Source organism: Diabrotica undecimpunctata, chromosome 11, assembly GCF_040954645.1.
Source record: "Diabrotica undecimpunctata isolate CICGRU chromosome 11, icDiaUnde3, whole genome shotgun sequence".
Lineage (NCBI taxonomy): Eukaryota > Metazoa > Arthropoda > Insecta > Coleoptera > Chrysomelidae > Diabrotica > Diabrotica undecimpunctata.
In genome coordinates, this window is record NC_092813.1 from 3738470 (window position 1) to 3751322 (window position 12853).

The 12853-nt window shown below is 31.9% G+C and overlaps 1 protein-coding gene across 2 annotated transcripts in view; it reads right to left on the reverse strand.

The window, feature by feature from the left end:
* Positions 1-9850: 9850 nt before the first annotated feature.
* LOC140452589 (uncharacterized) overlaps positions 9851-12853 on the reverse strand; it is a 40410-nt gene continuing 37407 nt past the window's right edge. For both annotated transcript variants that reach the window (XM_072546906.1, XM_072546905.1), the window contains exon 4: positions 9851-9908. In XM_072546906.1, the coding sequence (XP_072403007.1) occupies positions 9858-9908 (51 nt within the window). In that variant the 3' untranslated portion in view covers positions 9851-9857. The remainder of the gene's footprint in view (positions 9909-12853) is intronic.

A 12853-nucleotide genomic window follows, 5' to 3' on the forward strand; every position in this document is an offset into this window, starting at 1 on the left:
TTAAAACTTCTAAATATACATATTGAATTCTAAATACAATTACATTATTGCCTCGAACCTCTTAAAGCTGATTTCTTGTTTGCACCGCTGTTAAATGACGATCCCGCAAACGCTGAGCAACGGCTTTCTCACAATATTCGACACTAAGAACCATAATCAATCATGGGTTAACAAAATGTAAGTGTCAATATGACATAATGATAACAGTCACCAAAGCCACCTCGTCGTATTACAACATAACTCCAAAATAATCATAATTAAAAAAGTCCTAAATTGTGGGTGGCAAATTCATTTGGCTCTAAAAAATTAACCAGGCATATTTTGACAAGAAACAAAAAACACAATGCTTAGGAGAGATGGTTGCAACCGAAAAATAAGGTTTTGCCAAAGTTCACAAACATAATTATTTTACAGGATGTTTCAAAATTAGGAAAAAAAAACCACGTTTTAATTATTAACCCTGTACAATAAGTCAAATATAAAAAATTTTTCAAAAAACTGACTATACCAAATTCTTCTTCTTCTTCTTGTTCTTTTTTTGGGCTATGTACTAGACAAGTTACCCAGTTTACTTCGAGGGTAGACACTTTTTGTCTTGCTTCAGCAATCAGTGTCTACCTACACTTATATTCTTCCTTTGTTTGTTTTAGGTTATTCTACATGTATACTGCCCTACTAAGAAAGAACCCCGTATCTCCAAAATTTGAAAAATTGAGATATTTGCACCATATGAATAGTTATGATTTATATAACATATTCACATAGAGAAAAACCCGTATTTTACATTTCTAAACATTTTATGAAGGAAAATAGTTTCCCCGTAAACGCCAAAAATGACCATTATGCTTAGTATAAACCTGGCATTACCCGCTACGTAGTAAAAACCTGGTATATGCTCAGCAGATACGGGTTTTTAACGTAGGATAAAACAATATGCGAGGTTTTTTCTAAGGAATAGAGCAACGCCGTTAATAGCGCCGTCAGTACAATGTTTTATCTAAGCATATTGACGCAAAATTGGCATTTTATTATCTTGTTTCGACTTGTTAAGACGTTGTGTCGTTATTAGTGTTGTTATTAACGGCAAAAGGCGGAAAATAATTCGTTTGGTAAGTTTACATTTTTATAATACTTTTTTATTATATTAGAGGTAACCTAAATCCTCTTTTTAATTTCAAATGTTTAAATTCTTTAACAATGGTTTTGTTAGTAAAATCACAAAAAATATTTTTTTGTAATTAACGTATGTTGTGTGTTTATAATATGTACTACAGTGTGATTAATTAACAATTGGTAATATTTTATGTGTAGAATCTTGAGCTCTTAACATTAAAATTTAACACAAATCACTTAGATAAAATATGGCTCGTTACTGACTTACAGGGTATTTTGCTTGTAGGTTGTTCGTTTTTGATATGTTTATTTTTATATACATATAGGCCTTTATATAAATATTTATATAGAACTATTATTTATTAGATATGTCTTCGAGGGCAAAGAAAATTATTGCAATGGCGCAACAGATAACTGAATTGGACCCAACGTCGGATTCCTATATTTACACAGAAGATGATATTCAGCTAAGTGTTCTGGAATCATTATCTTATCCTTTAACTTCTTTCACAGAAGCAATAGACAGGGTTGAACCAAATAACACCGATGGGTGTTTTATTAAAATATCGCCTAACATTGATGGTTTTTGTATTCAGCCAAGTACGACTGAAAATGATAATGTGGAATTAACCATGTTTACCAATAATATAGATCTTGGCATAAATGATAATGAAAACTTTTTAGATAAACCTACTAGTATTAAAATTAACGATAATATTTTAATACCAACAGACCAGCCTATTACAAGTAACGGTAAGTCTGCAAGCGATTACTTAAATTCTATATAAAACGGTTATACATTTATAGGTTCACAAGAAGTAAACCAATTAAATCATTCAACAACAGACAACACTATCGAAACTAGTCAAAAAACACCAAATTATGTAGAAAATGAGCCACCAATAGATGTAGATCAAGGTTTGTGTAATTTCTCTATAACTCATGATTTTTTTTCCAATATTATATTTTTTTAGGTGGACCAAGTTTAACAAAAAAAGGAAAAATTAGAGAAAGGAAGAATTTTGACCTATCGTTAGATGAAAAAAAAAAAGATAAAATGTTTGGAAATAAAAGAAAAACATAAGGTTCAAATACCATGTAACGCCAGCAAATGTAATACAAAATGCTCTGAGAAGATCGATCAAGATAGACGAATAGCAATAAATAAAATGTATTGGGATCTAAATTGGATGGGGAAGAAAACATACGTTCTTAATTGTATCAACAGGTCTCCGGTAAAAAGAAGAAGATCAGGATCTTCAACAAAACAGAACAGCTTTAAGTACTTTTTGAAGGATTCAGATGGTCAAACACAAAATGTGTGCAAGATATTTTTTCTGACGACTCTTGGGTATAAAAAAAAACAATGATTGGGCGATCCAAGGTTTTGTACAAAAAGATGTTTTTAAAAAACTAGAAATCGCCCCCCTTTCCGATAAACGTGGTAGACATGCATCTAAGTTTAAAATTTCTGAAAAAGTTATAGAAGAACACATAGAGTTATTTAACCCAGTAATTTCACATTACAGACGGGAACATGCTCCAAATCGCCGCTACTTGCCAAGTGATCTAAGCATTAATGCAATGTACAAAAACTTTCTAGAAACTCATCCTGATATGAAATGTTCATACGAAGTTTATAGAAAGGTAATTAAAAGTAAAAACATCTCATTTACAAAATTGGGGCACGAGGAATGTGAGCTTGGTGAAGGATTTCAATTACACGACAACTCACATAAAATTGATACAACTTTAGACAAAAATTGTGGAGTATGCCAGAAATGGGAAATACACATTAAAAGAGCAAACAGGTCTAGAGAATTATATAGACAAGATTGTGAAGCAGCTCCTGAACCAAGTACGGTAAGAGTTTCAGCAGATCTCGAAAAAGTAATAATGCTTCCTCGCATTGATATGTTTAAAAAGGTTTTATTCACCCAAAGAATAGTGGTGTATAACGAAAGTTTTGTACCATTGGGAACATTGGGAAAAAATAAGCCCTTTGCAGCATTATGGCATGAAGCAACATCAGGTAGAAGCAAGGAAGCGATTATTAGTACTTTTTATTCATTTCTGTTGCACTATCGAGATGCAGAGCATTTTGTATTCTGGGTAGATAACTGTTCCTCACAGAACAAAAATTGGGCATTTTTTTTCTTTTTTAATATATATAATAAATTCCAATAAAATTGTAGCTCAGGATATAACTATAAATTATTTTGAACCGGGCCATACATTTATGTCCGCCGATAGTTTCCACCACCAAGTGGAACTATCGTTAAAGAAAAAGAAGAAAGTTTATGATTATCATGATTTCGTCGAGGCCGTTAAAACGTGTAACTTGAATCGTGTGGTGGTGAAAAAAATGGGGGTTTCCGATTTTTTTATCTGGAAAGACTTGTCATCACAGTCAAAATTAAAAAAAAACAGAGTCGCGCATTTACCTATCAAAAATTGTTAAAGTAATTGTGAAGAGAGAGAGCAAGATTTTACTTGTTAAGATTGACGAGAGCGAGGAGTTGATAGAGGTGGACTTTTTGCAAGCCAAAGTGTTAAAATCTGGGATAAAGGACCCCACACCTGTGATGAAACCTTCTGGGATTGCTAAGAAGAGAAAAGAACAAATATTAAAAAACTTAGGTCAAATTATACCGGCGAACCGCCATCAATTTTGGGAAGAATTGCCAACTTCCGATTAATAATAATTTTAATTTTGTATTTTTAAATAAACATTTTTCGTAAATACTTATGTTTTATTTAGCAAATGTTTATAAAAAATATTATTAAAATATTTAAATGTTTTGTCTTTCGAGACAGTCATATAAATTTTATAATAATTACATAGTTAAAACCAAGCTTAAGACCAATTTGGATAATACGTGGTTTTAGCTAAGTAAACTTGACATAATTCTTTGCTTTGTTAGCCCGTATGTCGCATAACTAATGTCGATATGTTAATTTTGCAATTTTTTTTTTGAAAAAAGTTAACTACGATACTACACACCCTACCCTAAATGATTTTGTGTTATTATTGTACTAAAAGCACAAGGGATTAAACAAAAATCTTTAATCGCGTTTTTCTCAAAACTCGCTATAGTGGAGATACGGGGTTCTTTTTTAATAGGGCAGTATACTTGTGCTGTTTTTTTTTTCTTCACAGGCTAAAATATTAGTAAGACAACACAACAAAGGTATAAACTTTTCTCGCTCGGGGGTAGCATCCAAGCTTTGCACACACCAGAAATGCTACCGACGGATAAAATAGAAGTACTCAGGACTAAAAGAAGGAATATCATAGTTTATAATTTAATAATAAAGGTAGAAATAAAGTTACATAAGGTGTTTATTGTATTTTCGGTAATATTTTTGAGGATTGTACAAATATTTATGGGGGTGGGAAGTTTACTTTTAGCTAATTCGGCATACAAGTCGAAGTGTGGGTTTTGATTTAAGCGACATTCTAATAAATTATGGTTAATCCTCCCACTTGGCCACATTCGCAATAAGGATTATCTTTTACTCCAAATCTAAATAGATGAACAGGGAATGAGCAATGACCCATTCTCATACGGATGATTGTAGTTAAATGTCTCCTACTGATATATGCGAATTTATTGAACCATGGTAGTGTGTGGATTCGTTTATTATTTTTGGCATAGAATGAATTACTTGTGCCATATCCTTCATAACATTCATCTGCCCAGTTAGACCAAATCTCTCTTTTCAAGTAGAGTGTAAAATTTGAAAACTCTAGCTTGATATTCATGGGAATATTCAGAGAACGACCTATATTGGCAAGTTGGTCAGTCTTGTAGTTTCCAGTAATACCTGTGTATGTTTTGTGTCTTTAGAAAACCCTGTTTTTTTGATTTTTTGTTGTGCACTTTTGGAGTCAGAAAGGATAATGTCTTCTGTGATATTTTGTTCCCGTATAATTTGGACTGCATGATTGATCGCGGTTACCTCTGCAGTACAGTTTAGATGAAAATCAATAGTTTATATCTGGGGAAAAACATCAAATCCCGCATTTCCCATTGTGTCCGTTGAGCCATCTGTAAAAAATTTTTTGTATGAATGAAATTTTTTAACTAAGTTCACAAAATTCATAATTAAGATTGAATTCATTTTTTGTAATGTTTTCATTCAGAATTCCTAATGGTTGAAGTTGTAGTTCCAGTTCATATTCATGGCAAGGAAGAAGTTTACTGGAAACTGGAATATAGGTTCTGCAAATAAGGTTGGATTTTTCTAATAATTGCTATCAATATGGATTTTTCCTTATTTCTTTAGTATTTATTGTCCGTATTACAAAGTGCTTTTAATTCAACGATTGATTGAATGATAGGGTTGTTTTTAACGCTTAGCTTTTTTAGCAAAAATTTTGTTGTGAGCCATTCTCTTCTGTATTTTTTTGGCAGTTCTCCAGACTCTGATAATAAGGCTTGGATTGGAGTTGACTTTATGCATCCTGTGATAATCCGAATACTTTGGTCGTGCATCTGACCTAGTTTTTTTAATATATATTTAGGGTATGTAGATAGGAATTGAACCCCATAGTTCAAATGACTTAAGATAAGTGCTTCATGGATCAGTTTTAATATTTTTGGGCCACTGCCCCACCATGTTCCACACAAGGCACGCATTACATTCAGTGCTTTACCAATTTTGACTTTCAGCTGGTTAATATGTGCCTTCCATTTAAGGTTCTTCTGTAAAACTATTACTAGGTATTTATTAACTGATATTTCCAGGCATTATTTTGGTATTACCCTTTGTAAACAAGATAGCTTTAGATTTGCCCACAGAGATGTTCAAATTATGATTGTCCAGCCAGGCCTCAAGATTGGCTAAATATTTGTTTATTTTTAATATTATATTTTTAACATTTACTCCCTTGACTAGAATTACAAAATCGTCAGCATACTGTATGACTTTAGCATTTGTGGGGAACACATCGTGTAATGAGTAGGTATATATATGTTGAATAGCATTGGACTTAATGATGATCCTTGTGTGAGTCCAGTGCTAGTAGTATTTGGGCCATATATTAACCCAGAGTTATCTTTGACAAACAGTTCTCTGCATTTTAAAAAGTCATATATAAGGTTAGGTAAACCATGTGGTATATACAAATGTATTAAAGTAGAGTACGGTTTGTCAATACTAACACTATCATATGCTGAATGGATATCCAAGAATATTCCTATTATACATTCATTATTACTAAATTATTTTTGAATTTTAGATGTCAAAAAGGATAGACATTCTGAACATCCTTTACCCCTTCTAAAACCTAGCCTCAATGGTCTGAGGATTCCCTTATTTTTTATAAGCCATTCCAACCTATTTTTGATCATTGATTCTAAAACTTTACCTACACAAGAGGTGAGGGCAATAGGCCTATAGTTAGTTGCAGTGACTTTATCTTTCATAGGTTTTAGGTTTGGAATTATTAATGACTGTTTCCATTAAATCGGGATGGTCCCTGTACTTAAGCATTTGTTAAAAATTTGTAACAATAGCAATGATCCTGAATGAGGTAGATTTCTAATCATAGAGTATAAAATTAAGTCAAGTCCCGTAGCAGATTCCTTTTTAGAGTTTATTATGAATGTGTATTCATTTAAGGTAAAAGGGGAACTTGTATTGTTAGCTTGTATACTTTGTTGATGTAAATGTATACTGGGAGGAGCCAACGAATTCAGTATCTCTTGTGCCATATTAGGATCAGGAAGGATGCCCTTCTTTTATCTTTAAGGAATCTTCTAGCTATATCACATTTGTTTTTACTATTAAATAATTTTGTAAGTTGGGTGTTGATTGGAATTACTTATCATATCCCACCATGGGATATGATACTGTTTATTAACATTTGATTTGTACAATGGGATGGACAAATGTGCAGCTTTATTTAATAAATCTGCAAATGATCAGTAGTTCTCACCTGGAAATGATGTAAATGATGACTCTAATACTAAGGTCTATTGGTCTTAATTAGCTTTTTTGAAGTTTCTGTTATTCCTTGGTGGCATGTGGATGGTAATCTTTTGGACACCAATTTTGCACATTGTGGGTAGATGATCACTAAATCCTAAGTCAGGAATTATTTGCCATGATGATCTGGTAGCAATATCCTTAGATGTTATTGTTAGATCCACCACTGATGATCATTTTGGTGGTGGTTCTATTCTGGTATATGAACCATCATTTAAAAAAACTAGTTCCAGCTCATCTAATGTTGGGGAGATGTTTCTCCCATTGAAATTATTACAGGAGCTACCCCAAGCCTCATGATTGGCGTTCAGGTCTTCCATTATTATTACTGGTTTGTTGATTTCCTGGATCAGTTCTATCCATTTTTGTTTAGATATGGTATTTGCATTAGGGACATATGCATTAAGTAGATTAATTTGGAATTTAGGTAGGAAGGTTGAAACAATTTGTATAACATATTTCATAAAATTCTATTTCATTCCTAATAAGGATGGCTATACCACTATACGAATCATCTCTATCATTTCTAATTACTTGATAGTCCTTGCATCTGATTATATGGTTATTATTTAACCATGTTTCATTTAGCAATAATATGTCAGGATTGTATTCTTTGATCATTATTTTTAAGTTATCCACGTTAGCATTAAATGATTTCATATTCCATTGTATTATCATCAAAGGAGTGAAAGCTTTATTTTTGTTTTTTTTTTTTTTAGTTTGGGCTTAATATTTTGAAGCATCAGATACTGTCCCATCTTCCATTAAATCATAGGTTATGTTATTTGTTGAGCTGCTTTCAATTGTTTTATATTGTGATACATTAGATGAGTTAGGGGATAAGTTTCTTAGCAAGTTGTTCACAAAAGATAGTACCATCTCTTTATGTTGTGGTGTAATAGTAGTAATGGCATTGTTTTTTGTCATATGCTGTCATGTTTGGTTTCCTTCTTTTGGTGGGTTAAGATTTGACGATTTGGTTATATTTTAGTATATTTGTGTCATTCTTTATGGCTTCTATTCTTCTTTCTCTGATATCTGATATCTATCATATTATTAGGCTTGGATTCTGTATGCAAGACAGGAAAATTCTCTTCATTCAAAGAGTATTCCCTGTTTTCATTTTTTGGTATTTGCATGTTTGCTTCGTAATATGAGATATTAGAGAAAGACATTAGGGCTTTTATTTCTTTTTGTCGTTGGAGTTCTTTACATTTTTTATCTTTAGAGATATGATCATGATTTTTGCAGTGTATGCAGTATGTTTCACAATTCAAGGCCTCTCTGTGTTGGTTTTTCCCACAGTTCTGGCACTTTGGGTTCCCTCTGCATTGATTATTGCTGTGACCATATAACAGGCAGTTTCCACACATTAGGACTGGGCTGACATTATAGAATAACCCCCATGGGTAATCCATACACAAGCAGCTACCTGGGCAGTGCTTTTTCTGTAAATGTTACGCATTTGGTGGTTGTTGGTACATAGTTTTGTTCTTTTCCCCCTTCAAAAATATTTCTATTTAGTCTATTTATGTCAATTACTTTACAGGAGACCAATTTTGTTTCAATTGCATTTTTAATTTGCACTTCAGATATTTCTTTACATAATTCCCTTATTATACCCTTACATGTGACATTGTGATTTGGGATAAATACACCATATTGTAAACTTTCCCATCTCTTATCATTCACAAATAGATTTGCTGATTTAAAATCTTTAAAAGCAACACCTAACCGGTTTTTCCCTTTACGGTTAAATTTAATAATTTGCTGTTGGTTTAGATTAAATATTGTTTTAGCAATACTTAATATGAGAAAATTTCCTATATTTTTGTCTTTTCCCTGTACATATACTTCGAACGGACCGGAATCATATATATTATTTTGGTTATTAATTTTTTCCCACTTAAATCTGGCAGGGGTCAGGAGGTTTATCAGGATCAAGGTTAATGGTTTCCATTTTTGGTTGGAGGAACTGTGTCGTGTACTTTATTACTTGTTACTATTAGGTATGTATGCGATGGGATCGGGTTACAAACAAAGGATTATTAGTAATAGCCTTATTATCTATAAATACCTTGAGTTTTTCTGCAATAGATGTTATCACAACAACGTTTGAGCACAGAATCCCAACACCAACTATACCAAATTAAAATTTATAAATTTATATACAGTATGCTAAAAAAATCATCAAAATAGGGCTAAAACCAAAAAAATTTAAATACTTTGAATTTGTCCAAAATTGTCTCCGTTGCGTTTTTACTAACTAATTCTAAGCTGAATAAGATCAAAAATAATGTTTCTCAATGGATTCCATCATCGCTAAACAGGCGTGAACCTGAAAATTGTGCTTGCGCGTCTACGTCTAGGATATAGGTACCAAGTTAACACACTCTTACCTTTTCACAAAGAATAATCCACCCATATGTCATCAGTGTTACGTTCGATTAACATTTGAACACTTTTTAATAAATTGTTGAAATATAATAAAGAAAGACATCCTTACAATATCTCGAACTCTCTAGCAGAAGCTCTAGGTCAAGAGTATTCCCATGATAATATAATTAAATATCTAATATCTATAAACGTTTTCCATGATTTGTAGTTCTTCTATTTTGTCATTTATATTTTGTTTCGTCGCTAATAACCTTTTGGTGCATGCGATTTTTTCTAATGAAAAAAAAAAAACTATTTTCAATAATTTCGTAGAGTTTATTCAGTTATAATAATTATTATTTTATGTTCCATACCTATTGGATCCTCCATTTTGGATGTGTATATTTTAGTATCAAATTTGGAATCTGAAACTCCAAAAACCCTATATTAGTATATAATTTTAGAAATATAAACAAAATTAACTTTATTTTCTGGGATTTTCTGCCCCTTTTTCAGGATTATACAGGATTATATCCCACTATGCAAAATAGCAAAAAAATATTTACTAAACAAACTTGGGCGATAAACAAAAAAGTTATCAAAATGTCTTAGCATTTCATTTTTTATGAAACTGCATTAACAATTTAAATAAAAGCATTAATCTTAATTGTTTGTAAAAAATATTAATAATCAAAGAAATACAGTTAAGATTTGATTTCAATTTTAATTGAATTTGATTTTGGTATAGTGCCTATGTATATTCGCTTATACGTATTTTATCCTAAAAGGAGTCATCAGAGCGCCTATTTACCGAAGCTCTGAATATAACGAGATATGCTGTGGAATGCAATTTTAGATTTCCATTTCTCTCTTTACATCTTTAGCAACGTCTGTTTTGGCTTGTAATAGAAGGCACAGATTAAAGCAAAAATCTAAATTTTATTTTCGTCAATAGAAATCTTTGGATTTTTACTTTCGTTATTTATTAATAATAACATCAATTAATATTATATTTTTTTCAATGATGATAAAGATCTTGATAGTTATTAACTCTTAAATTAATTTTTATTTTTTTTACACCACTAAAAAATTATGCCAATTTTACTTTTACATTTTAGGATATAATAACTTATACCTACATTTTTATTATTTTTGTCAAACCATAAGTTTCTTTTTATTTTACAGTAGTGAAGCTAATTTTGAATTTCCTTGAAAATAATACTAACATTGTATATTTTATCTTCGTTGTTCATAGTAAACAAATCTTTAATTGTACATACTGTTTTGTTAATTTGATAGAAAATATGAAAGCAAAACCGCACGCCTATGGAGTCTTACGTAGCATAGCCTGGTTTTGTTTACTTTTACTGCACGTCGAATTTGAATGAGGTGTAGAATAAGCGGCAGCGTCATTTTGACGGCATTACTCAAATAAATTCCTGGTAACTCGAATAAAGTATATTCGTTTACCAAATTCCCATCAGTAAACATGAGCACGTGTTGATATTCGTAGTCTCATTCGTCAAGAGGCTATAAAAATTAATTTATTACCGTAAGCGAGACATATTCTCATGTTACAGATCCTAACTTGCCATCATTTTAAATTCAAATTGTGTCGTGTTGATTTTTAAGTTAATTATATTGTGTTATATTTATGTTATAGTTATTGTTAAGTTATTTACTGGTCGTGTTATTTTTTAGAGTTTAGTTTAATTGTGATATAATGATTAAATTTCAAGAAATTCTTACACTAACAGCTTCAAAAGTAAATATTTTTAAAAATCATATGATACATAGGTCGTACATCAGTACGACCCTGTTTGGCTTACACGTGGTTATGTTGACGATTGGGAATTTGTAGAATGAATAGGGTTTAGTTGTTTATCATTACAGTAAAGTAGCTTTATTTTGCACATTTGTTTCATTCCAAATTCGGACTTAAATAGTTTTGTTTTGTTTGAATTTATTTTCTATTTTAATACGAGTTCGCGTAAATTTTTTTAAAAATATATCAGGTGACGAGAGTGATAATAAAAATAACACGGTTTTCCATGATGACTCCCTTGTCCCATGATGACGAGATATTGATTTTGTATCGGAGAAGTTGCGCTCTTCGTTGAGTGAATCAGAGTCAGATAAATCTTTGCTTGAATTACCCGTCTCAAGCACATCCACTGCCTCATTCACTGAACATAATCTGAATCAACAAGTTATTATGCGAGGTTCTGACAAACGTGGTAGAATGTCTAGACGAGTTGGCCGATCTACACGTAGCGGACAACGATTTACTCCATACAATTTAGTTCCTGCTTTCGGTGATCTTCTTATTTCTAGTGAAGGAACAGAGTGGACTTTATTGATTCCAATGGACTAAGACGTCGCAATCAACAAAGTCTTTTAAGAGAATCTTCGGGTTCAACAGCTTTTGTTAAACGATATGTTCAAGAGAATAATGTGCTAACATGTTGGCGATTATTTATCAAAGATTCAATGCTACTTCACATAAAGATCCACACAGAGACTGAAACCCACCAACAATCGTCTAATGAAACATGGAGCATTTTTCTTCCAGAACTAGAAGCTTTTATTGCTTTGCATTATGCTCGTGTTGCCTCTAACTTGGATATTGATCTCTTGTGGTTCAATGTTTGGGGACCACCAATTTTCAAACAAACTATAAGCAAGAATAGGCTCTAGGACATAATGAAGTACCTACGATTTGACTTAAAAAACACTTGATCCTTGATAATTACCACAGATAAGTTTGCGTCATGGCATCAGAAGTTTGAAACGAATTTTTTGAAAATTGCTAAATGTGCTTGCTATATTCCAAATGCAAACTTGACCGGTAACGAGCAGCTATTTCTTTCTATAACTCACTGTCCATTTTTTCAATACATTGCAAATAAACCTCATAAATTTTGGCTCTTAGTGGACGTTGACAGCAAATACCTTTGTAATAGATTTCCGTATTTGGGAAAAGATTACGAACGCAAAACTCAGTCAATACCAGAACACGTTCTGGTTCTAAAACTGCTTCGGCCATTTGTATAAAAAAGAGAGAAATATAACTACCGACAACTTTTTTACATCTTTGTCATTGGCAAAAAAGGTAAAGGGCCAAAATACTAGTATCGTCGGTACGATACGTCGTTCAAGAAAACATAGACCTTATTTATACAAAACGAGTCGAACTCATCTTTATGAGCCATTTATTTTAAAGTCGAGCAACCACACAAACCTTACTGTCTACTAAGAAAAACCGAAAAAAAAATATACTAATCTTTAGTACAATGCATCCACAAGTTGAAATTGACAAAGATGCTAAAAGCTCCCTGAAACGATTGCTTATATATTATATATTATAACG